Here is a 27613-nt window from a genome sequence, read left to right on the forward strand (position 1 = left end):
ACTCAAATCTCTCCTTATCTCAAAGTCATACTGTATTTCCATCAAGAAAATAGGATATTGGATTCATGAATACCTCCGTGACTCAAAATACCCACATATCATTGGTTCCTCCATTTACCTCGAAGTTTTGTTTGGCCAATCGGCCAATCGCCCAAACCAGAAGAAACTGCCGCTGAAAAACTCATAAAAATTTCATGAGTTGTTACTGCCCAACATACTTTGTCTTTTCATATTGCAATACTGTGAGCATGATGCCATTGTGATCGGAATAGTCACAATAGCCAGCACATAACTGCAATGATCCTAGCCTTTAGTCAAGGCCCACGCGGCTACCCAGACACGTGATGCACCCTGGATGCTGGCAAGTAAAAAGACTATAGCACGAGCGGCAAAGCCGCAAGGGCATTTTGATACCATATCATGGAACTAATCTGTTAATCATTTTATTCAAGTAATGTAAGTCAAGTAACATAAACCAATCATCTAACGGTGGTTTATGATTACCAGCGACAGCACACGCACCAGACGACAGCTGATTTACGATGCACTGTGAACAGTCCATTCATTCTCCACTCCACTCCGCTTCGCCTTCTCGCGGACCGTTCATAGTGCATCATCAAACAGCTGCCATGCTGTGAGCCTTATACCCGGCCAATATATACAGAATGGTCAGAGCCCTTAATGTTTTGGTCTGTTAACCATAACCAACTGCTGGCATTATTTTGTACACAATTCAGTAAATGTATTGTACACACCCGGAGTTGCACCCAAAATACCTCTGTCTACGTCACTCTACTTACCTTAGAGCCATTTACTTATGCATATTCCCCTGGTAGGTATTTACGCTAAGAGTTTTCACAATTGGGCCCTCTTGTGTCCTACCTATAGTGCCCCGCGGCATGTACGCCTCGTGAGTGTCCTCTTTTCTCTTACCGGCAGGTCTGGTAGGATGTGTACAAATACATTCTGTATATTCGTCATTTTTTGCTACCCTTTTGCACTTTTAAGAGAAGTATTTGATTAAAGAAGATATTGTAGAGTATAGTTTCCTCTTCTTGAGTAATTAGTTCATAGTTATGAAGCATTTGGAGAGAACCAGCCTGTCACAAACCAGGGAGACTTCCTCTCCCGTGGGACGGACCGAGTTCTCAGGGGACTCTGCCGTTAACGCTACGGCGGCAGCAGTCTCCCGTCTGGCACACCCAGCCACTGTCGGCTGAGGGTGCTGGCAGTTTCACTGACCAGTTAGTGGACCATTGGTCGCCCTCTCCGGTCAACCCAATCGGAACATCCAAACAAAAGGAACACTCCAGCAAGGTTCCTCAAAAACATATCTCCTGTGCAGGAGCTAAGCCCAAAAAGGTTGACAGGGTGGCTCGGTTCCTCCATCCCATCCCTGAGCACAGGGCAGCCCGAGGGGACTAACCCTCACGCTTCGGTGGGCTTCAGTCACCCGAGTCCTCCCAGCACAGTCCCGAACACAACTGGATGCTGGAATGGGCTATTGTAAAGTCTGAAGTTTCTCGTTTTGTAAAATCAAAATTCCGTTTTCTTAAAATTGAAAATTCTGTTTTCTGCGGGTTTCTTAAAATACAAACATCACCATCACACAAATTGTTGTCACCGCACGCACGCACGCACAAGGTAGCCTGCTGGCCGCGCGCGGGGCATACAGAAAATCATGCAGAAATACATACACGTATATCCATGTTATACAATGGAATGTCGTTCCGTGATGCATAATTCATGACGAACTGCTCGCCTGTGCACCAATCTGGGACCACTGTGCATGCAGTGAGAGCCGAGAAGCCGTATAAGCAGTTGTGAAATAATGCGGGCAACGTGACAGTATTGGTTTCAAGACGTTCTTTGGGGTCATTCCGCATATGCTGTATCGCATGATACCATGCGTGCGCGCGCTGCACAGACCGCATTGCGAAAGGCATCGTGAAACCAAGACTAGCAATTTGCATTTTGACACAAACTCAGCTGGTTCCCAATGAAATACGAATCCCCGCAGTACTGCCGTGTTACCAGTGATGCTGATGTCGCATCACGTTGTACATAATGTACGTGTGTGCGTTTTGCCGTGCGATCACCTCAGTACCGCTATGATGTGCATTTGGTAAGAAAGAATTGAAGACTGACACTACGAAAACTGTTTACTAGGTTCCTTTTCAAGTTTTCAGGTATCTTTTTGGCAGTTAATATAGAATTCCGTAAATTCTGTGTTGTCCTTATTTTCTGTGAAATTCCGTCCGTTTTCCGTATCTAGGAGGTCTTCAGACTTAAACCTATTGTACGGGCTGCCACACTGGTAAGCATTGCTCAACCCATTGGGCTTGAGGTGCTGTCGACCAGGAAGGATTTGAGTTATGCGGAGCGGGCCACCCGGGGCACACTTTGGGCCAGAATGGAATCAAAGTGCAACATATTTTTGATGAAAATTAGACTTCATGGGGTTTTCGGACCCGTAGAATTCAATGGTCATGTTTTTAAACCTCTATAACATCATCATAGTCCTAAGTCGTAATTGGTCGGTGGTAGTTTTATTGTAACTACTAATATGCATAGGTCCAGTGCTTGCAAATTTTTTTTCAATTTTTTTGTCTAACCTTGGCATATCAAAGAAAATTCTGTGAACAAATTTTTGAGATGCAAAGTGTGTTATCATGAAGCAAAACAGAATTCGGGCGATTCACAGTGCAGCGCCCCACCAAGAGTTTGCCATGGAGAGTTCATTTTTCCCAGTGCAAATTCGCAGCGCGGGACATTTGAAAAGCCTAGTTTTTCCGGTCAGTAGTTTTGTAGGCGTATGAGTCGAGGATCTATTTGCCCTTTTCTTTTCTTTGTATCAATATGGTGTTGTTTGTGAGGCGGCAGAACACTATGCCCCAATCTCGGACATATTAGCTCAAGTTGTCTACTGACACTCATTGAAATGGGTCTTGGTGGCGCACTGCATTGTGAATCGCCCGAATTGACGATCATTATACTTCCTGCTTATGATGAATCTATATCTACTGTACCACTGTGCTCTGTGTCACTGTCAGGAGTGTCATGGTTCGAGCCTTTAAGCTTATCTTTGACTTCACATGGAAGAGGTCTTGATTGTCGTGCCGTCATTGATCTGCTGCTGATGACAATGTCCCCTGTCACCATGAGGCGATGAAATACATTGCTCATAGTGTCCACTCTGGATGTTTTTCGAACATGCCTCAGCCTGAATAATTTGTTGTCTTTATTTCTGGCTTCTTGAGCTTCCTCACTCATCATGCCAATAGGAAGCACAGAAGATGACAATATGCCAGCCCCATGAATGAGCAGAACATGAACACTTACTGGCATTTTATACCAAGGGTATAGTTCAATTTGTAGCTTAGCTGTCTCCGTGCAATATGACGGGGTCCAAGGGAAGTTTGCATGAGAGGGCGACAAGGATCATGTGCAGCCTGTGGATGAGGTTTGCATTGAGTCCACAAATTACCGCAAACGTGTTCTCTGCCTGGAAAGCTCTTCGTGCAGTGTTTCCATCTTTTGTGTTGCCAGCTCCTTGCTTTGGCTCATCGACTTTAAGTCCAAGTTCAGATTTGAAACCATCATGAATTTCCTTCTTTCTGCTTGCAAGCAATGCCTTATCAGATTCAGACTGCACACGCCACTTTAGAATGGGAAGTCGATATGCAATATGAATAAGCATCTCGAAACATCTAATTCATTTATGGAGTGGTGAGAGTCCGTACTCGTATCTCTCTTTAACTGGGCAAGGTAGCTCTGTTAGGTTATTAAATTGTTTACAATTATAACATCTCATAGAGGATTGGGTTGAAGTCAGAGCATTTATTACCTTTTGGTCCACCATGGTGAGGTGCAAATCATACTTTACTTGCATGTCTGTTTGTCTGTTTTGATCCTCTTCCAGTTCGTACCCTATTTCTAGAGTTACACTATTAGGTTGGAGCTTTTTTATTTCTCATTTATGCAACGACATTCCTTTCCGTATGCACCCTGTGATGCTGCATAAAGAAGTTCACCTGGCTTTCTGAGTGAGAAGCTCACGTGCTTTTCTTTGTCGTGATCTGTTTGAAAGGGATTGCCAGTCTTTTGGGGGACATCCTGCAATGGATTGCTGTTGCAATACCTGGGACTGATTGGGCACAAGGATCATCAATTGTAGCACTCTGCATCAACAAATGCTCAAAGTCACCAGGGAGTGATAAGGTTTGCTCCAGCCACTCTGAATTTTTGTTCAAAAAGTTTGTTACAGACTTCTGTTCCACCTTTCTTTCACTCGATAGAGAAATACCCTAACAGTTCCGATAATCTGCCGTTTGAGGTCATCAGAAATAAAATCGAGGCATTTATTGCAAGACGCTTTTATATTACAGATCAAACCAGAAGATTGTACAAGTTCAAACAACTGCCTTCGGGATATATTAGAGGATGCCATTCTGATGATTGCTGAAAAGATTTATAGAACTTACTGTTGATCGAAGCACTTTGTGATGTCGTTGACCGAAAAACGGTAGCTTTAATTTGAACTAACAGCAGTCACATGAAGGATTAAAGATAACACGCGTATTGGGTTTCAAGGCGCGTGTTGACAAATAAAGCCGGCGTAAGCCGGTATAGGCGCTCATAAATCAGAATATATCTTACAATCGGGCACAGACGGGCAGCTAATTTTGGTACCAAAGTGAAGAGGAGACTATGGGGACCAAGCCACTATAAAAATCAAGGCAGGAATCCATGAGAATGTAAACTTCTTCTTTTACTTTATAAAAAAGACATGTTTTTAACATTTTGTTGACAATTTGTAACCTCCGTTGTAGTCAGATTCAATTTGTAATAGTTTGAAAACCCGATATTGTTAAAGTATAACTTGTGGAAAGTAGATTAACAAATTTTTAGGAAGATGTACCCACTTCTCACTTTTTAGCCAAATTTAAGAACTTGTTTGTGTTCAAAAAATGAGGAAAAATACTTTTTAAATTTTCCAAAGAGAAATATTTCCAAAAAGTGTTCGTGGGGGTCTAATCTTTCAAGAAAACATTGTTTAAAGTTGAACGGTCACATACCCCGAATCACTATTTTGGCGAACTTTGATCTCATTCTGGCCCACTGTGCGGCGGCCTTCGTATTATCTCGCTCTGAGGGACCGCCCTTGACATCAGACTTTTCTGTTGCTCGGGATCCCGGTGCTCAGGCGTCATTGGAAGTTCTCATCGGATGTGGGCGCAACAGAAGCTAGCCACTTCCCCATAGGGTTTGTACACGTTATAAAACCCTCCACTTTGGCACTTTTGTAAATCCGATCGACGTCAGACTTGGTACACACTTAGACTACCACCCACAGATGGTCCTAGAAGAAATTTGTGATCGTGACGTCATCAGGTGTTGGGTTACGTCACATTAAAGATGCATTTTTCCCCATAGGGTTTGTACACGTTATAAAACACTCCACTTTGGCACTTTCGTAAATCCGATCGACGTTAGACTTGGTACACACTTAGACTACCACCTACAGATGGTCCTAGAAGAAATTCGTGATTGTGACATCATCAGGTGTAAGGTTACTTCACATTAAAGATGCATTTTTCCCCATAGGGTTTGTACACGTTTTTCTTCAAATCATACTTTGGCACTGTATGTCTGATTGACTTTTCACTTGGCAGATGACATTCGTAGTGACTTCATCAAGTTTTCATCACGTGCAGAGAGTATTTCAAATATCCGAAACAGCTTGTGTTTGTCCACAAACACATTTCTAGTTTTCGTATCCTTTTGTTATTTGCTCTGTAACAGTTAATCTCTTTAATTCAAAAAGAAAGAGAAAAGGGGGCAAATATTGCAGATGTGAGATAACTGCATGTTTACATGATTGTTCTAGTTAAAAGTAACTAATTTGTTAATCTTTAATTCAATCATTGTTCTGGCCAAAGTTTTCAAAAAAACCTATTCTTAAATAGCCATTGGACTCAAAAAGGTTCACATGATGCACAAGTACATTTTAATCTAAAACTCCTGAAAAACAGAATATAAGGTTGGGAGGGATGTAGTATCCACACACGTTTAATATAGAATAAGTGTTAAGCCACATGTCATTTCCAGGCCACCATACAAATGTACAGGTTTGACCTTTGTACCCTGTGTACAGTATTCGGGCATTGCATGTGTAGTTCCAATAAAGCAGCATACAGATTAATCCAAACAATCTGTCTCAATCCTCCGATTCTATCCTGATGCCAGCAAGACAAGTATCAACAGCAGGCTGATGATGCGAACAGTACTGACTATGACGACGGGCAGCTTCAAGTTGAAAGAAGAGGAAAAAACGAGACATATGTGTCTGTTAACAGAGGATGGGGCTTTTCCAAATTTTTGTTCCAGTTTATCTGCCAAACCTGTTCCTAATTTTTTTTTATTGAGCATGTTGTGTTTGTTAGATATTCTGAAAAGATAAAACAAATCTTTAAACTATATCACTTCAATTTTCACATATGTGTCTGTTAACAGAGGATGGGGCTTTTCCAAATTTTTGTTCCAGTTGTAACCTGACACCTCATGACGCCACGATGACGAATTTGTTCTAGGACCATCTATGGGTAGTGGTCTAAGTGTGTACCAAGTATATAGTCGATCACATTTACGAAAGTGACAAAGTGGAGCGTTTTAAAACGTGTACAAAACCTATGGGGAAAATGTGCATCTTTAATGTAAAGTAACGTGACACCTGATGACGTCACGATCACGAATTTCTTCAAGGACCACTTGTGGGTGATGGCCTAAGTGTGTACCAAGTGTAAGGTTGATCGGATTTACGAAAGTGCCGAAATGGAGTGTTTAAAAACATGTACAAACCCTATGGGGAAAAATGCATCTTTAATGTGATGTAACCTGACACCTCATGACGCCACGATGACGAATTTCTTTTACGACCATCTATGTGTAGTAATCTCAGTGTGTACCAAGTATAAAGTCGATCAAATTTACGAAAGTGCCGAAGTGGAGCGTTTTAAAACGTGTACAAAACCTATGGGGAAAATGTGCATCTTTAATGTAAAGTAACGTGACACCTGATGACGTCACGATCACAAATATCTTCAAGGACCATTTGTGGGTGATGGTCTAAGTGTGTACCAAGTATAAAGTCGATCACATTTACGAAAGTGCCGAAATGGAGCGTTTTAAAACATGTACAAACCCTATGGGGAAAAATGCATCTTTAATGTGACGTAACCTGACTCTTGATGACGTCACGATCACGAATTTCATCTAGGACCATCTGTGGGTGGTGGTCTAAGTATGAATTAAGTTTAAAGTCGATCGGATTTACGAAGATGCCAAACTGGAGTGTTTTAAAACGTGTACAAAACATATGGGGAAAAATGCATCTTTAATGTGACGTAACCTGACACCTAATGACGTCACAATCACAAATTTCTTCTAGGACCATCTGTGGGTGGTGGTCTAAGTATGTACCAAGTCTGAAATCAATCGGATTTAAAAAAGTGGCAAAGTGGATTGGTAGAAGAAACGTGTGTTAAACCTATGGAGAAAAAGTCTGAAAAAGGAGAAGAAAAAACTAGAGGTCTATGTCTGTTTGCAACAGAACATAGGGCTTTTCCGCATTATGATTTTTTTTAATCAATAATATTCCCTGAATATGCATGAACATAAAATCTGTCAAAGTTAGCCAAAAATCGGCTAAAACGGTCATTGTGGACAGGATTTGACCTCGGCAATACGATGTATGTGCGTGTGCACAAGGTCTTTGCTTGGACAAAGAGTGATCTAAATAAATTACTGGCAAAGAGTCGAAAACGCACTTTGAAAATCGACAAATATTTTTAAATTTGTTGATGACGTCATCGTGACGTCACTTCGAACTTATACTAATATGATTAACTACCTACCCACCAAGTTTCATGACAATTGGACCTTTCCTTATATGAGTTTTGCAAAATCGCATTTTGATGACGTCATGATGACGTAACACATTTTTTTCAAGTTTTGTGCAAATAGCTATTACATAACAGACCAAATGCAAAAAAGAATTTTGCATTTTGCATGTTGCGTTCGAGAGACTAAAAGGGAGGCTAAAAGGTCCAAACAAATAAATATTCATATAAAATCTCAGGATGACGTCATCATGACGTCACCTCATTTTTAATCTATAACACATCCTGATATAGCCACATACCAAGTTTCAACCCAATCGGACTTACATTTCTGTAGATATAAGACTTCACAATATGTACGTAAATTTTCAAAAATCAATAAAGAATTAGGTGATGACGTCATCGTGAGTCATAGTCTTGGCATAGTTTTTGTATGAGGGTCTTTCTTGGCTGTAACTTTGATGACGATTCCAGATCGCCAAAATATGAAAATGGTGGCTTGAAAACGTGTACAAAGTCAATAGGTTAAAAATCCCACAGCAGAAAAACTGCACCTTTAAATGCGTGATTTTCCTTTAAACTGAAACATTTTTATAAAATATTACTTGCTATTCTAACTCTTGGGAATATTTTCAATCAAATGAAAGGCGTAAAAAAATACGATTTCTTTTTCCTTCTCATAGTAATTCTCAGCCGAAGTTCAGAACTACTCAGTAAGATATATCAGTGTTGTATAGGGAAAGACTTGTGGAGAAAGCTGTGTACAAAGTCTATGAGAAAAATTAATTATTCATAAATCCATAATAAATCACTTGATGACGTCACTCTTCGGGACACGTCTTGGCTATAGGGACTATGCTTATGCCAACTTTCAATGATATCTGAAAAAGATTAATGCCAAGAGTGCTATAATACGTCCCTGTCTATGCGCATGCATGAACATAAAATCTGTCAAAGTTAGCCGAAAATCGGCTAAAACGGTCACTGTGGACAGGATTTGACCTCAGCAACACGTGCGCTGCAAGCTGACTGACATACGATGTACGTGCCTATGTACAACGTACGTGCATGTACATGTACATGTACATTGTGGACGTTCTGTCCTGTGCATGTTTTGAAGCAGAGGTATTGTCAACGTGAAGTTTTAAGCGTGCGCAGGGTACGTTCGAGTTTGCTTATCGCCTCGAAACTTTGAAATGTTTTAGACCTACCCTTCAATCGACAATTAAAGTAAAAACAAATATAAAAACTGCCATGGTTGATTTTTCAGGAATTTTCAAATAATAAAGGGTATTTTTATTGTAACTTCCGGTCTGATAACGTCATTTGCCTAAAACTTCGCACACGTCTTAAGTGGGTCAAGGTCATCATATACACCAATATTTAGGCGATTACGACAAACTTCGCCACAGACATCTATTCAAAATACATTTTTGCTAATTTTCAACCCGTCGCTAGAGGGCGCTCGAAGATTGCATGACGTCATCGGTAGTTGATTTGAAGAATACTATTGGCCAAGAGACTAACACCGTTAAAAGCAAGTTTATATCTATTACCACTTTCAAATGATAAGCCACTTCCGGTTTGGGCCTTTTTCGACCGGAAGCAAGGGTCACGTGATTTCACGCACACTGAATGAAATAAAGACCTCAACCTATTCTACCACTTGCCGGCAACAAAATGCTGCGGACGTGTACGGTTGATTTCTTATGCATTTTTGAATATTAAAAGTGTCACAATTTAATTGCCTATAAATACACACCTGATGACGTCATCATGACGTCATCATTACACAATGTTGTTTAAATTAGGGTCTTTGCTTAGACAAAGATTGGTGTAAATGAATTACTGGCAAAGAGTCAAAAATGCCCTTTGCAAATCGACAATTTTTTTTTAATTTCTGTGTACAAAGTCTATGGGAAAAATTAAATATTCAAAAATCTATAATAAATTAGTCGATGACGTCACCATGACGTCAATCTTCGGGACACATCTTTGCTATAGGGACTATGCTTATGCTAACTTTGAATGATGTATGACAAAGATTAATGCCAAAAGTGGCGTTGAGAAAAAACGTGCACAAAGTCTATGGGATTTAGGCGACAAAAAGAAGAAGCCAAAAAAAAAAAAAAAATGAGAACAAAAACAAAGGCTTTTCCGCAACTTTGCGGAAAAGCCAAAAAAAAAAGAAGAAAAAAGAAAAAAAAAAATCTTAACGAAAACAAGAGCTGTTTCGGTGTGTCACCGAAACAGCTAAAAAAAAGAAAAAAAAAAATCTTAACGAAAACAAGAGCTGTTTCGGTGTGTCACCGAAACAGCTAATAAAGCGTGCTTGATTTTAAGCAAACAAGTCTGTTGTCTACAGTTCAATGTCCAGTTTCCTTTGGCAAGAGTCTTTGGTCTGTGTGCCTATGATGCCTAGGATGGCACATAGTCCTTGAGGTACTCAGGCGATTTCCGAGTGCGAGTCGGGTAGCGTTGTTCTGTGTTTGTTTGTGTCTCTGGTGACTCGCTTGTGCCATTGTTCTTGGTTGGTTCATCAGGTGCTGTCTCTTGGACGATGTCTGTTGGCTCAAAAGACTCACTGTCTGTAGCGATGCTGTGTGGGAGTGTTTTGAAGAACGAAGAGTTTTGTGTGACTCGATGTCCTTCGCGTTCGGCTGTTATCATGGGACCTTTGACGTCAACGACGCGGTATGGATTCGTGTCATACGGGGTTTGCTGCTTTCTGATGAAGCCATCACGCTTCACCAAAACTGGATCACCGCGAGTGATTGGCTTGTGTCTCTGTCATGTGTTTTTCAGGGTTCTTTTTCATGTTGAATTTCTTGCGCTTGTCGCGTTCGCGAATTTCGCGGTCAGCGTTGTCTGTTGTGATGTCTGTCTGAGGGATGCGTGTGAGAAAAGGGGCGTCCGAACAGGAGCTCGGCGGGTGGAGAGCCTGTAGTTGAGTGTGGTGTGGCGCAGTAATTGCGTAGAAATTTGTGGAGTTCTTGTTTCCACGCTTTCTGCTCAGCATGTGCGATGCGGTATATTTTTTTCAAAGTTCGCATGAAACGCTCTACCTCAGCGTTTGCTCGTGGCCACAAGGGTGTTATGCGGCGATGCTTGAACCCGAGATATGCTGCAAATTTCTTGAAGTCTCCACTGTTAAACGGTGGGCCGTTGTCGGACCGGATGATTTGTGGAATGCCAAATTGCGAAAATATGGCGTCCAGTTTCGGAATGACAGCCTTGACGGAAGTCGAAGTTACAATTTCGACCACAGGATAGCGGCTATAATCGTCTGTTACAACAAGAAGGTGTTTGCCTGAAGGTAAGTCAGCGAAATCCACACTGACTTCAAGCCATGGTCCAGCTGGCAAGGTAGACATTTGCAGTGGCTCGCGTAGTGTGCTGGACGATGTTGCTTGGCAGGGAATGCACTGGCTGATTTTGCGTTCAACCAGCCTGTCAATGCCAGGGAACCATACTTTTTCCCTGAGCAATTGTTTAGTTTTTACAATGCCCTGATGTCCTTCGTGAGCAAGTTCGATGACATGATCTTGGGCTGAAGCGGGGATGACGATGCAGTTTCGCCGCAGGATCAGGTCATTTGTCAGGATAACTGTCAGTTCGTCGCGTATTTTGTACATGCTTTGCAGTGTGCTTTTGGTGTCAGGATCCACTGCCTGCTTCATGAATGCTTTCCAGTTGTTCGTTCTCAGGGCTTCGATGCAGAGTTGTAGTGCGTGATCAGTTTCGGTTGCACTTTTCAGTTCACTCAGTGTGAGAGTCTTTGGGACTGCATTGCTGGTTACGAAGCTGACGTGCTGTTCTGCCATTTTTTCTTTGTGGCTTGCTGGCTTGGTCGTTGGAAGCGGATGCCTGGAGAGGTAGTCAGCCGGGTTCAGCTTACCAGGCTGATATGCTACTTGGAACCTGTATTCTTGCAGTTTCAGGATCCAACGTTCAATTCTCATGGGCGGCTTGCTATTGGGGTTGTTGAAGAGTGTCACAAGCGGTTTGTGGTCTGTGACAACCTCAAAGTTATTACCATATAGGTAGAGATGATAGTGCAAAGTTCCCCATGTGACTGAGAGTGCTTCGCTTTCGATCTGCGAATATCGTTGCTCGACCGGTGTGAGTGACCTGCTTGCCAGGCCGACAATGGATTGATTTCCATCTTTGTCAGTCTGTGCGAGAATGGCCCCTAGACCGACAGGGCTTGCGTCGACGATTAGCTGTGTTGCTTTGTCGGGGTCATAGTAGGATGTAGAGCAGCTGGTTGCAAGGCGTTGCTTGATTTCGCGTATCGCGTTGTGGTGCTTTTTGGTCCACTTCCAATTGGTTGATTCGCGTGTGAGATCGCAAAGGGGAGCAGATATTGTTGCGAGATCAGGAATGAATCTGCTGCAATATGTTGCGAGACCAAGTAAGCTGCGTACCTCACTCACGGTTTGAGGATCAGAAGCATTGAGGATTGCTTTGACCTTCTGGGGGTCTGGTGATATGCCTTCTGCACTGAATATGTGTCCGAAGAAAGCAATGCTGTCGCGATTGAATTCACACTTGGCTTTGTTTAGTGTGAGGTTGCGATCTCTCAACCTTTGTAGGCATGCATCGAGCCGGGTGTTCATCTCGTCTTGTGAGCGTGCGAAGATGAGTATGTCATCACTAATGTTTATGACACCATCAAGACCGTGCAGTGATGATTGGATGAGGTTCTGAAAAACCTCTGCGGCTGAGGTGACTCCAAAATTAAGTCTCTTGTACCGGAATAGTCCGATGTATGTGGAGAACACTGTTATGTATCTCGATTCCTCAGCGAGCTCAATTTGGTGGTATCCTGCATTCAAGTCTAGCTTTGAGAAGACTTTGGCTCCATTGACTTTTGAGATGATGTCGTCGATTGTAGGCGTTATATGGCGTTTGCGTTGGACTGCCTTGTTTGCCGCACGCATGTCCACACAAATGCGGATCTGATCAGGACTCTTGGGTTTCGGGACAACTTGACTCGATGAGACCCATGGGGTTGGCTCGTCACCAACGCGTTCAATGATGTCGGGATCGAGGAGACGCTGTAGCTCCTTTTCTGTTTGTTTGCGCACGTGGAATGGAATTCGACGATGTGGTTGGGTAACTAATCTTACAGTTTCGTCGATATGGAGCTTGCATTTAGTGTCCTTTAGTTTGCCGATTCCCTCGAAGCGGTCTGCATATTTCGACAGGATATCGCCATCATGTTGTACTGCGTACGAAATGTGGACGATTTTGAGGGCCAACGCTGTGTTGAAACTCAGCAGAGTGTCACAGTTACCAGCAACGACAAAGAAAGTGGCTGATGATATGTTTTCTTTGTGCGTCACCAGTGCTTCGAATGTTCCAGTGATCTGTAGAGGCTTGTCACTGTTGTACGCGTATACGCGAGTGTGTATTGGCTTTGTGAGGGGCGGTGTGATTTTTAGTGTGTCGAACGTGCGCTGACTCATGACGTCGACAGAGGCTCCAGTGTCGATTAAGGCGTTGATGCGAGAACCGCAGATTTGAACATCAACTCTCGGCTGCTTGTTTGAGCTTGCCTTGTGGATGCCGAATAGGTATTCATCCTCGCTTGAGCTATCCTCAACGTTTGCAACTGGTTTGTACTGCCTCGGTCGTTTGCTGCAGATTTAACTCACAGTTGCTGTCCAGGATCCTAATGTTAGGATTGGTGACCTTTTATCCTCGTCGCCAGTGTAGAATCGGAGGATTGAGACAGATTGTTTGGACTAATCTGTATGCTGCTTTATTGGAACTACACATGCAATGCCCGAATACTGTACACAGGGTACAAAGGTCAAACCTGTACATTTGTATGGTGGCCTGGAAATGACATGTGGCTTAACACTTATTCTATATTAAACGTGTATGTGTTTGGATACTACAAGGACCCTATGAAGTACCCCCCAAAAAATGAATGAGCTATTCAAACATCAATATGACTACAACAAAGAAACTAGACACTTGAAAGAATTTACACCCAATCCGCTCCTTGCATGAACAAGTGATTGTGTGCATGGTTCTGTTTTTCCAAGTGTTCTTGCTTGTACATCTATTCGAACTGCAGAAGAACAATAAAAAAAAATGCACATGCTGATTGACACTCGGGATATTTTTTGTATTCACGCTATAGTATTGTAACGAAACATTGGACATAGTGCCAGTCTAGGGTACTGGTGCCCGTGTCGGTGGTCTCCGCGCTGCTACTGTCTATGCACACGCGCTGCCCGCGGATATAAAAGTGTGGAGTCGCAAGCAGGAGCGCATGACACAAGTTAGTTTTTGGGTGAGTCGTCAGTCAGTTTCATGCAGGTCTGACGGCACTGTGATTGATTATCCGCTAGCGAGTTAATCCAGAAGTGGGACCCACCGGACGGGCTGCCTTTACATCACTAGTTGGTGAGTTAACTGGCCAGGAAGAGTTAGAATAAGCGGCCAACATTGTGTCCACATTAGAGTTAGCGATAGACGCCTATATAGGAGTCGCCTGTCAAGGCGCACACAATAAAACACCATTGTTACGTTATATAAAGAGGACTGTGACGTACTTAATCATTGTCTCCTGTGAGTTATTGGGCCTAATAGGGTGAGAGTGATTGAGTGCGAGTATCTCTGGTCCACTGCAATGCCTGGGGGTATACTTCCTCCAAACGAAGTAAGATCCCGGGTTTCCCAGTAACCGCTCATCGGGAAAGCCTAATCCTGTCAGCGTCCGTCCGGCGGCATCTCCTGGCTGGAGGCAGGGACGAAGGGTCGGCGGACCGTTACAGTATTATTAACCAATGTGCACCGTCAACTCTCGTAAATACAAACACATGCTTAGGTGGAGCTGATGGAGTTGTATTAGTAAGAGTAGATTGTATGCGGGTCATTCTCCGTTAAGTGTCTACTTTCATGTCCTGATACTTTGACGCCATGTAGACGGAAAATGCGTAAATTTATGATATGAATTTTTGTGGATTTATGTTAATAAACATAATTATGATAATAAATGATCATAAAAAGCTAGTGAATAAGTTTGTATTGTTCTTTATTTTCCTATATTTAATGTCGATCCTCGAAAACCCATGTCCCCAAAAAATGTAAAGATTTTTTAAAATTCTGATCGTTATATTTATTTGGTGGAGGGAATTTTTTTCATTAAAATACCCCTAAATGAAAGGTTTTATCACTTAATTCTATTCAATCCTTCAAAATATGACATTCTAAACCAATTAAGCCTGAAATGTTGTCGTTTTTGCCGGAAAATGTTTGTCCCGAGGATTTCGGTCAGATACCATCACAAACCTCTTCAGTGCCCTCAAAAACCCAATAGAAACACGACTTCGGTCTTTGTACATGCATGAGATACGACAGTGCATTGTGTTCAAATTTTCTCCATGTATCGTAAATACAAACCCATAAAAATCATGACTTGTAGCTAAATTGCCTGTGCGTAACTTTATTCGACGTCAACTCCGAACGCTTTAAAACATGCCCTTATTGATATTTTTATTCTAAAAAAGTATTCATGAGTACGATCAGAATTGTGTAAACTTCCAAGCACATGTGGTATTCATGCTTCAAACAAACTGTAGATGGCGCTATACGAGTTCGATTTTTAATTTTGTCATCTCCGTCACAGTCAACTTTGTCAAGTTTTACCAGGACGGAGATGATTTCTTGACGTTTTCTTAGTTGATAATGAGAATAAAATAAGGATGATAATGGGTTGGGTTTATCATTTTTAAAGCCCCTCTATTCACTGGTTTTTATTCTATGTTCATAATTTAAAGCTTTCATTTGAATTTACTCAGCTCCACATTAATTACTCAATTCTCACGTGGGGCGGTTGTTCTTCCTAATGTGAAAAACTACTAATTTTACAAAAAAAGAGCGATTCGTATTATATGTAATGTTAGTTATCGTGAACACACTACTCCCTTATTTGCTGCCCTCAAGATTTTACAATTTAATGACCTTTATTACCTAAATTTGGGTAAATTCATGTATAAATATTCAAATAGCTTGCTCCCATGTTGTTTCAGCAATTTTTTACTTTCACCTTGAATATTCATTCATATAATACTAGAAGCATTTCAAAGCAAAACCTTTACGTTTATTCCAGTAGAACTTCAATGTTGAAAAACGGCCTTGTCCACAGGGGCATTGACCTTTGGAACAGGCTGAGTAACTCAATTGCTTAACTCTTATAACGTCTGATGAATAATTATTTTACTCCTGTTTGTTATGTTTCTGTTTTGTCCCTGCGTTTTTGTCCCTATTCGTAACTTGTATGGTAATAGTAGGTATTTGTCCACAGGTTGGGGTACAAAAGCTATGCTTCACCCTATACCTAACGTTGTTCCAGTATGTATATTGTTGATTTATGATAAATGTTGGTTTGAATTCAATTTATATCCAATATAATACATTTATACTCGGACTCACTAATAAATGAAACCCAAAACATAATTATTTGTGTGTCTTGCCACAGCTTCAAGCAATTTATTGAAACCTATTTGCCAGATACCGGCAAGCTGGCCTCAGGAATAATATATATGGGCTACCAGGCCCAAGCATATCAACCACACAATCAATGGACACACAGGTCCAATGGGGGTGCACACCGGTAAATCGATCCGCCAAGCTCATGAATAAAAGTTATACCCTCAAAATATTCTATATTAGAGAGTTCTGAGCGCCGTAAAATTGGGGAATTGAAGAGATATGGTAGTGAACCTCTGGCCCGGACTTGGGGCTTCCAATTCTGAGCATTTTGGATGCTATTGGGCTCGAAAGTGGCGCTATTTTGCCATGTTGTGGAGGGATCGTTTTTCAAGATGGCTACTTTTCCGCTTTGGGGAAAATAGGGGTCGTCTTCTTTGCGTGAAAATATCTCGAAAAGTCAATGGTCAACCCACCATAAATTGAAAAGAAAATGAAAGATGACACATTGATCATCATTTTTCTGTGCAGCTTGAATACCTGTGAGAGTTTTGAGTATTTTTAAAAGAATTTTGAAGTATGGGCATTTAGCACTAGTGTCTATGGGAGTTTATTTGCAGGTATGCACCCATGGGCTACCAGGCCCAAGCATATCAACCACATTAATCAATGGACACCCAGGTCCAATGTACATGAACATCAATTACCATTTGGCACCCAGGCCAATTATTAATGAATGCATGGGCACCCAGGCCCAGGAGTAATCATGTCAGAACCAAATTATCTGGTCAACATTTTGGGGACAGCCATGGTTGTGCTATGGAAGATACAGCACACCCAAACCCCATGGGTACCTAAGAGAGAGTGGCTGACCCCTTACAAAGTTCACATCACAGTGTATTATAACACACATCAATATCCGTAACAATATCAACTGGTGACAATAACCACAACAATAATGATACATGTCCAATCATGTACGTATTAGGAGATGGCTGTCTTCGAATCCTGTTAAAACGCCACACGTGCAAAGCACGCCCCAACAGGAAGAAGAAAAGCCACCACAAAACAGCAATCCAACTATTCACAAAACTTGATTCTTTAATGAAAATCACGTGCTAATGAAACTCTTCGTGTCACAGGAAGCACACATAAAGCACACATATCTGAGCGCTACATCATTATTACCCTTGCTCATTGGGTCCATATCTCAGCTCCCTGGGCAGGAGTATACAGCTCTATGCCGCCATACAGCAACTTGGTGTCCTCCATCAGGACAAGATACAAGTATTTTGAATTTTAAAAGTCAATATTACTTCATAAATATCTCAAGAGTTACAACCGGCACAGAAAGATGATGAGAAGTGCTCCAACTTATGTCAGCCATATTGCACCTGTTACCCTGTGTTACAACTGATAATGTAGTAACCAACGGATAATGTATCACCAACCGATAATGTATCACAAATTGACCGATATTATATCACTAATCGATAATGTAGCAAAAATTGACTGATAGTGTAGTAAAATTTGTATCCAATAATGTATCACATGTCCACGGATAATGTAACTACAAAATAACTGTATCCGATAATGTATCACCACGGAACGGATACTGTATCAACCGATAATGTATCAAAAATCAACCGATAATGTATCAGTATATCAGTTGGAAAAGGTGGAAATATTGCAAATTAATTAAAGTCTAATAAATGTCTTTGCTATGATAAGTCCCCACTCGGGAAAGTTTATCATTAAGAATATTTTTTTGGTGAATTTGGGAGGGAGTTGCTCTGGTTTGGAGACGCTCTACTTCCAAGTGGGCCTAAGCTAGTGGCCTCCGTATGGGCTACGTGCTCCAACCCAAGAGGGCGCGTTTTACCACTTTTGAGAGCACCATGCATGGACGCACTGGACCATTGATCTCCGTATAGAGATTGTGACGGATGACAACAAAAAAGGACTCCTTTGATGACGAATTTCTACAAACGTAACAAAAATGTGACAATGCTGGCGCGCTGAGAGCGCCCTCTGTTGACGAAGAAAATTCTACGCCTATGACGTCACGAACGAACTGGAAAACTTTCCTACCCGCAACATCCCGGCCCCTTAAATGAGAATACTAAATTATGATCATTTACTAAAATTACACTGAACTATGTTGCTCCTTTAACTTGAACTATGAACTAGTTTCTAAAACTGCTACTTTAGTAATAACAAACATGAACATTTTAACATGTGGCTATAATACGCTGAACATTAACTGATCCATCTTGGGGAAATCAACTGCAAAAGAAAAAACTGCTTGTTTTACAACTTGACTCCAGATCTAATAGAAATACATGCATATTGTGCTTCATCTACTCAGAATTCCACTGTAACTTTCTCTTGAGCAGTAGCAAATTTCACAAGGAATTCAAACATACCATGCGTAATCAAATCCAAACAGAGATTGGCAACATTGTCACATGCAATACAAATCACATACCTACGGTGTCTTGAAAATGTTTTACCACAATCAGTAGAATTTCAAGATGAGATCCAATTTGGGCAGTAATCATATGCAGTAATAACAACAATTATAACACAATTAAGCAACATTTCAATGCAACTTGCATAAATCTGAAAATCACTTGATTTGACAAACTTAAAGTGGCACTCTGATCATTGTCAATCATGGATAAAATATGTCTTGCAATGTTCTCGAAGATTGCGCAGTCCAACTCAGAAATGTTCGATTGTCCGAGATGACTGTTTCTCTCTCGACTTGTTCCGGTGCTCCACAGGTGTGCGATTCAGCCTGATACATGTAGGGTGGAGTGTGGCCAATTCAAAGGCTCAAAAAAGAGGTGGCGCTAGGCTCGCACCTCTGTCATACTTCAATGCATGACATCATTTACATGTGTAAATTCCACAAATGACACACTGATACTCTCCTCTTGCCTACTCCGTACTCCAAAACTGGTGTAAAGCACTCCAATATAAAGGTTGATACCTCATCTCTCCTTGGCTTCTGCAGACTCCATCAGACATAGCTTGTGGATGGGCCTGACGAGTGTGGTTGACCTTGTCTTTATTTTTGCCGATCGGACCAGCTTGTCTTCACCAGCGTAGATCTCGACGACTCTCCCCAAGGACCACTGGTTTCTCGGTTGATCCTCAACAATGAGAACGATGTCTCCGACCTCAATGTTCCGTACTGGCTCGTTCCACTTGCCTCTCTGCTGCAGTGTGGGTAGATACTCTCGTATCCATCTGCGCCAAAAGACATCCGCAAGATACTGCACATGTCGCCACCTTTTACGGCTGAACTGGTCTTGCTTCTGGAATACATCGACTGGCAATGCGCTGTTCTGACGCAACAGGAGAAGATGGTTTGGCGTCAAGGGTTCTGGATCTCTCGCGTCATCAGATACTACTGTAAGTGGGCGTCCGTTGATCACTGATTCAACCAAGCACATCATGGTTGATAGGCTTTCGTCATGCAGAACTTGCTGCTTCATTACAGTGTTCAGAATTTTCCTGACTGTTCTGATCTGTCTCTCCCAGGGTCCTCCCATGTGGGATGCTGCCGGTGGGTTGAATTTCCATCTGATCCCCTTTTGAAGAAGATACTCGTGGACCTGCTGCTTGTTCCATCGTTTAATCCCTTCCCTCAGCTCACGCTCAGCTCCGACAAAATTGGTGCCGTTGTCGCATCTGATCAGTTCTGGTTGACCGCGTCTGGCCATGAATCGCTGCAAGGCATTGAGAAAGGAGTCGGTCTCCATAGAATGCAGAACTTCGATGTGAACTGCTCTAATCGCCAAACAGGTAAAGATACAGCCGTATCTTTTCACTTGACTTCGGCCTTGCTTGACCAAAAATGGCCCAAAACAGTCTACTCCGACGTAGTTGAATGGCGGTTTCTCAGGGGTTACTCTGTCTTCAGGTAGATTGGCCATCTTCTGAATGCTGGGTGAAGCTGATCGGCGTTTGCACACAAAACAATCATGCAACACCTGTCGTACTGTGGTTCTTCCTCCGATCACCCAGTACCGCTGTCTCATCAATGACATAACATGCTCTCTCCCTGAGTGACCTGATACAGCATGAAAGTGTCTCACCAATAGCTTGACAATGTGATTCTTCTTTGGAAGGATGACAGGATGTTTTTCTTGTGTCTGCAGCTTGGAATTCTTCAATCTCCCTCCAACGCACATCACTCCTTCACTGTTGATTTTTGGGTCCAGTCTGTAGAGAGGACTGGATTTCTTCACAGGGTTGGCGGTTGTGTGCAGTGTCTGGTATTCATCTGTGTAGGCTTGTCGTTGAACGTGTCTGATGATTGCTTGTTCTGCCTCGTCAAGATCATCTACTGTTAGTGGCTTCTTCATGTCACTTGGCACACGTCTATTCTTGTTCTGCAAGTACTCTCTCACTCGCAAGATCCATGCTACAGCCTTCTTCAGCCTGTGCCACGATGAGTAGTGTTGGAGTAGTTTGTCTGTCCCCTTGTTCTCTTCGGAATCTACAGCAAATATCTGCACTTGCTCCTTGCTTTTCTTAAGCTCCGGATCACTCTGTCTTAGGGGTTCCATAACTTGTGGTTCCTTCGGCCAGTGTTCTTGTGGCATTAGGAGGAACTCTGGTCCTTGTAGCCACCTTGTGCTCTTCTTAAGCTCACCGGCTGACATCCCTCTTGATATGTCATCAGCAGGGTTTGACTTTGTGTCTACATAATGCCACTGACTTGCTTCTGATGCATTATGTATGGTAGCTATCCTGTTGGCTGCAAATGTGCGAAACCTCCCATCTGTACTTCGAATGTACTGCAGCACAATGGTGCTATCTGTCCAGAATGTCGAGTAGATCAGTTCCCGTACATCTAACTCTCTCTTCACTGCAACATCAAGCTTAGCAGCAAGGGTCGCTGCTGCAAGCTCAAGACGAGGTATCGTCATTGTTTTTAATGGCGCTAGATGAGACTTGGCCATCACCAGACTGCTGTGTAGCTCACTGCTGGTGTTCTTCATGACAAGGTAGGACACTGCTCCATAAGCCTTCTCTGAGGCATCTGCAAAATGATGCAACTGGTATTCTGTCACTGTGCCAAAGCCATGTGGCTTCACACATCTGTTAACTTCAAACTCCTTCATCTCTGCTAGCTCTTCTGACCAACCTTGCCATATTTGTCGGTGCTCTTCTGGCACTGGATCATCCCATCCCAGCTTCATTCTTGTCAGCTCCTGGAGTAGCAGTCTCGCTCTCAGGATGAACGGGTTGGCATATCCCAGGGGGTCATAGATTGATGACACAATGCTCAATAGCCCACGTCTCGTCAGGGGCTTGTCCTTAGGTGACAACTTGTATCCCAAACAGTCTCTTTCAACATCCCAGCTGACGCCCAAGGCTCTGTCAACAGGTAGAGCATCAAGGTTTAGGTCAAGACCCTTCAACTGCTTGGATTGTTCTTCAGTAGGGATGGACTTCAGGACACTTGGTTTGTTACTCAGCCACTTGGTCAATTTGAATCCGCCTCTTTGCAGCAGATTTCTCAGCTCGTCCGATAGATTCACAGCCTTCTCTTCAGACTCGACGGAAACCAGGCAGTCGTCAACATAGAAATTGCGCTTCACAATTTCTACAGCTTCAGGACTGAACTCGTCTTGGTTATCATCGGCTGTTTGGCGCAGTGCAAAATTGCAGCAACTGGGGCTCCAGGTCCCGCCGAACAGGTGCACACACATCCTATACACCTTTGGTTGTTGAGTCATGTCGCCAGATGGCCACCATAGGAACCTCAACACATCTCGTTCTTCCACTGGTACTCGAACTTGATGAAACATGGCCTCCACATCTGCCATGAAGGCGACTGGTCCCTGTCTGAATCTCAGCAAGACTCCGGTAAGTTTATTTGTCAGATCTGGCCCTTGCAGAACTTCATCATTGAGAGACACACCTCCGCTCTTAGCTGCACAATCGAAGACAATGCGTAGTTTGTCGGGTTTCATGGGGTGGAAAACTGGATGGTGAGGAAGATACCAGATAGCCTGATCTTCAGACTGACATTCTTGTTTCTCTACTTCCTCAGCATACCCCTTCTTAAGTAAGTCCTCGATGCCTTCTTGGTACTTACGACGGAGACTGTCATCTTTGCCAAGCTTTCTTGCAAGACTCTGCAACCTCTGTTCTGCTAACCACCGATTATTTGGCAGGCATGGAGGATGACGCTTGAATGGCACTGGTAACTGATAATGTCCTCCATCAATGCTTATTCCACCTTTCCACATCTTCAGAGCTCTTTGGTCGTTCACTGACATGCCTCTTTCATCATGAAGTGTATCGGATGCCTCCAGCTTCCAAAACTTATGAACCTGTTCTTCCAGGCCGATGTCTCCTTGAATGAAGGTAGAGGTAGCATGAGTGTTCTGCTCTGTTGTGCCGACTTTGTTCACTGGGCCATGTAGCGACCATCCCAATGCCGTTCGCACAGCATAGGGTCCGTCCTTTGCCTTTCCTCTTCTTATTTCGAGAGGCATCAGTGCTCTCGGAATATCTTGACCAATCAGGAGTCCAACTTCCTTCTCGCCTGCAAACGGTAGGTCAATACCCTGCAGGTAGGGTAGTCCAGCTATCTCTTCCATCTTGGCCATGTGGGTACTCTGAATGTTGATCTTGTGTTTGGTGAACACATTTGGCAACTCTATATGGTCTGTGGCTGGTCCCGAGTCCACAATCAAGCTCACTCTTGTGGTGTCTATCGAGCTGCCCATCTTGTCAAGTGTTGTCAGGTTGAGCCTTTGTTTGGCCCCTTCAACTCCAAGCTGTCGTGCCAAGTGTTCTGTACAGAATGTATTTGTCGAACCAGTGTCCAACAATGCATGGGTGCGGATGAAGACACTGCCGCCGGCAGCTTTCACTCGAACAGGGACAATGGGCAGCACGGTCCTGCCGGCCCCTGTGACGTTACTGCAACTTGCTTCAGCGGCTGAATCAATGTAGCCATTCTGTACCGGGGCATCTAGTGATGTGTTGGCTCGGGACGCTGCTTCTTCATGCTGCTGCATTGTCTGCGGGATGTGAAGGAATTTTGTATGTTTCCTTCCACAACCAGAAACAGTACATGTCCTGTTCAGCCTGCACGCTGATGTCATGTGACCTCTGCGCAGACAGTTGAAGCACAATCTCTCTTGCTTGGCATAACTCAGCCTGTCTTGTGGTGACTTTGCCTTGAACTGCTGGCAACCAAATAGGGTGTGTTCTCCCTTGCATAGAGAACACTCTCTGGTGACTACTCTCTCTGGTACAGATGCCACTGCAAAGGACCCTCTCTGTCTTGGCTGTGTGCGTCTTTTCTGTGGAACATCACGGCTTCTCTCCCAAGTAGATGTACCATACACAGGGTTATTCTCCTCTTCTGCTACATCATCTATGTAGGCCACAAGATCCTTCACCTTCGGCATTCGATCTTCCTTCCTTTCGAGGTCTCTTACCTTTCGGACCCATCGATAGCGCAAGTAGTTGGGCAAGCGCTCAACAATGTCTCTCAGAAAACTCTGGTGTGCCATCTCATTTTCGTAGCCCATAGCCTGGAGGGTTTCGTAGCAGACTTTCAGCTCATCTGCCATTTCTCTGATGGCTTTTCCATCATGGGGTGACACTGTTTGGCCTCGGGTGACTTTCTTCATCCATGCATCAGCAACTTTATATTTGTTTCCAAATCTCTCCTTCAACAAGGTTTTGGCTCGAGCATAACCTTGTGTCGACTCCATCACAGAGCATGCTTGAATCACTCTGCGTGCTTCCCCCTTGCAGTAATGAAGAAGTCTTGTCAGCTTGGCAGCGTTGCTTATTGTCGTGCTGTCTACATTCACCTCGAAAGCTCTCCAAAATTCCCAAAACTTGAGGGGATCTCCTTCGTAGCACATCAGCTCTGCTTTCGGTAACTGCAATGTCTCAATGAGGCTCTGCTGCTGTTGCTTTGATTGTCGCAACATCTCATTGATGGCTTCGGTAGGGGGTGGCGTTTCTTGCGGCGTTGACGATTGATGATCTTCAATGGGGTATGGGACTGTGTCACCGCTTGTATCATCATCATGCGGTGATGCATCGGGCTGCGATGGGGAGTCTTCATCATGGGGAGCTGGTGTTGACTGAGATGGAGAAACTGGGCTTGTTTTCTCGTCATCGAATTGGGCATAAACTTTTGCCTCCGCTTCTGCACAGCTGAGCTTGGTTTTCATTTGAAGCTCAGTTCTCCTTTGGTGGAGCCTCAATTCCTGTAGCTCAAGCTCTTGTTGTTCTTTAAGAGCTTCAACTTCTGCTTGAAGTGCAGCACTCCTCACTATGGCCTCCATTCTGGCTCTCCTGCTGGATGAGGTGCTTGTCGTATGGCTGCACTGACTGGCCGAATCTTCTGGCTTGACATCATCTTCATGACTTGGTGACGTAGTACTCATGTTGTCGATTTATGACGCTGTTATTGAACTTAATGTGACGGATGACAACAAAAAAGGACTCCTTTGATGACGATTTAACTGTTTCCCATGTATTGTACCAATAGCAAAATGTGTGACGTGTTTTGTACACTCAGAAGTTGAATGCGAATGCGGTTCAATCTGCAATTAATATAAAACCAAAAAATACAATGAGTCTCTAAAATTACGTCAAAAGGTTCCTTTGATTTTTGCATCATTATTCGATACGCCCAATGTTGTGAGTACTTATAATTGTTTAGAGATTTAGATAAAGGGTTAGAGATAATTGTGTATAAAGGGGGGTAATAATTACGGTTATTAGATATAGTTATTTTGGGTCAACTTTTGGGGATAAAATTTGGGTAGAATTAGCGATGCACGTTTTATACACGTTTACTAAATGCACGTGACATGATTCTCACATCAGTTTATATGGATTACTGTCAACCAAGGTTAATTTTGGAGACTTGGATATTAATTTTAATATAAACATTGATGTACTAAGACACATACATGTAGTTTTTAATGAGGAAATAATTCACGCTAGACACAATTTCATGAGTTTGGGGATCAAATCAGTCAGTTTAATTCATTTAGTTCATATTGTAATTGATTCATGTATGTGCAGGTACATTTTGACATAATTTTAGAGACTCATTGTATTTTTTGGTTTTATATTAATTGCAGATTGAACCGCATTCGCATTCAACTTCTGAGTGTACAAAACACGTCACACATTTTGCTATTGGTACAATACATGGGAAACAGTTAAATCGTCATCAAAGGAGTCCTTTTTTGTTGTCATCCGTCACAGAGATCAATGGACGGGACACAGCATGTGCGAACTGTACTGTACTGGTTCGCGCGCAAAGTTCAACGCCACTTCCAGAATGTTCCAAGGCTATTAGCCGCAGCGTCTTCGCATGATTGTCAGGCAACGTCGGTGCGTGCATACGTTCAATTTAACTTGCGATGGTCTCACAGACTATTCCCTCCCCCAATAACTTTGCATCATTCAAAATACGCAGTGGATGGACCGGGACCAGTCTAGGTCCTCCCCCAAGTCTCTGTTTCTGGCCGTTGAAGGGGCACTTGTGCACGGAGCCCATAGCTCCATGGTAAAATCAAAAACTGAGGGGGGGGGGGGGCTGGAGACCACATGACACTGGGGGCGCTGTTCATGATACAGATGTATCAGCGCATTTCAAGCTTTTTGTGCTTTTTCTCCCTTTCTCAGTACTACATGTATTTAATACATTTCGGCGGTTGGAAAGTTTGAAAAACACCTCAAAATCTGCCCTTTTTTCTCTAAATACAAAATAATGGGGGTGGGGTGATCCAATAGCCCAGACCCCCTTCCCCGGTCAAAAAGTGGGGCGGGATATATAGGACATAAAACAAACATTTGTGTACACCTTTTCCCCGTACTGATACATTATCGGTCGATTTTTGGTACGCGACGCCCATGCACATACTGAGGTATACATGTATTTGACATGACCAGTGTTGTGGAGAAAGTATACATACCATGTGCAGCTCCATGGTACCGGTACATAGCTCATCCAAAGATGCTAATGTCACACACATACCTTGTGATGTACATTTAATTATACATTTCTTATATCATCTTGGACCGCATCGCTTTGTTAATAATCAGTCACCAGCAACTGTGGGAGCGGAGCCTGTGATCCCAAATGTGCATAATTTGAGGAGACCACGGGCAAATGCCTATGTCTAACGAATGAACCAGCAACTATGTCACTAACATGCCTATAGAAACATCATCTATCCTATTTACCGACTGGATTTACATGTACTGGTAACTCAAATAATTTAACCGACAGCAAAAATTACGATTGTTACAATGGAAACACTCCTTCTCGGTTGAGATGATTGGTTTGGTTTCTGATATCAATCGTTGCAAAATTGTTAAGAATAACAAGTGGTATTCTGGCCTACAAAGAGCTACCTATAACTTTGGGCTGTCAGTGCAATTGTACATATCCGAATGCCAAACGTGCGAGTCTGTTAACACTGGTATCTACCAATCTTTCAGAGTTCAACCCCTGCTAGAGTTTGTATGAGAACAAGAATACAATGACAGTCTCACATCAATTTCACCCCTTTGCCCTTTTTGGCTGTTGAGTTATTAACAGTGTTCATGTTGAAGAGCTGATCAACGTGTCTCAGTGATGCTGCAGCATACATACATCCAATATGGTGCAGACCTGGCCAATACCTGCCTGCCTGCCTTCATGCTTCCACAGTACTGAGTTCCTGTCTTCAGAGAACCAACTTCTGATGCGTTTGATCCAGTTAACCTTTGCATCCTGTGATCCTGCAAACAGAGAAAAATACTCAAAGCAGCAGCTGTCCATTTGTGATGTATGGATTATTTAAATGTTGTTTTGTTGTTGTTTTTGTTTTTTGTGTGAATTGATTGTTTCATTATCTTGTCATTGTGATTCCATTTTCTTTTTCTTTTTTTAATATATTGATTTATTGTCATCTTATGGCATCATGTTCTAGTCTGAAAACAACTTCTTAAGGGAACTCAACAAAACATGAGCAAATGTTTGTAATCACAAACAGGCGGTACAGAATTCAAACAAAGTTAAAACACATTTATGAACTATGGTGTAAGGTCGCCTTTCAATTAATCCTAAAATGTGATTGAATAATACTAAAGGCAAAATGACTGAGACTCTCCTAAGACAATGTGGTGACGTATCTACAGTTTGACAAGAATAGAGCTCCGTGGCCTGTCATAAGGTGACACTGAGACAATTTGGAAATAAATACAAT

The 27613-nt window shown here is 42.7% G+C and overlaps 2 protein-coding genes across 2 annotated transcripts; both read right to left on the reverse strand.

Annotated features, from left to right (window-relative positions):
• Positions 1–10319: 10319 nt before the first annotated feature.
• Positions 10320–14839, reverse strand: LOC119723181 (uncharacterized protein K02A2.6-like). Its single transcript, XM_038193739.1, has 3 exons — positions 14829–14839; positions 10967–13544; positions 10320–10688 (listed from the first exon to the last, which is right to left on the reverse strand). The coding sequence occupies exons 1-3, from the start codon at positions 14837–14839 to the stop codon at positions 10320–10322; spliced, it is 2958 nt and encodes a 985-aa protein (XP_038049667.1).
• A 4506-nt stretch (positions 14840–19345) lies between these two features.
• On the reverse strand, positions 19346–24790 carry LOC119723182. The gene has a single exon (XM_038193740.1). It carries the CDS (start codon positions 24788–24790, stop codon positions 19346–19348), a length of 5445 nt encoding a protein of 1814 aa, XP_038049668.1.
• Positions 24791–27613: the final 2823 nt, after the last annotated feature.

Source organism: Patiria miniata, unplaced genomic scaffold, assembly GCF_015706575.1.
Source record: "Patiria miniata isolate m_02_andy unplaced genomic scaffold, ASM1570657v1 HiC_scaffold_16, whole genome shotgun sequence".
Classification (NCBI taxonomy): domain Eukaryota; kingdom Metazoa; phylum Echinodermata; class Asteroidea; order Valvatida; family Asterinidae; genus Patiria; species Patiria miniata.

Bases quoted from the DNA above. Each gene is read 5' to 3' on its own strand.
- LOC119723181 (XM_038193739.1), bottom strand. The intron at 10,689-10,966 runs GTAGAGCGTTTC...AACACATGACAG, and splicing joins GGCCACGAGCAAACGCTGAG to AGACACAAGCCAATCACTCG.
- LOC119723182 (XM_038193740.1), bottom strand. From the start codon at position 24,790: ATGAGTACTACGTCACCAAGTCATGAAGATGATGTCAAGCCAGAAGAT.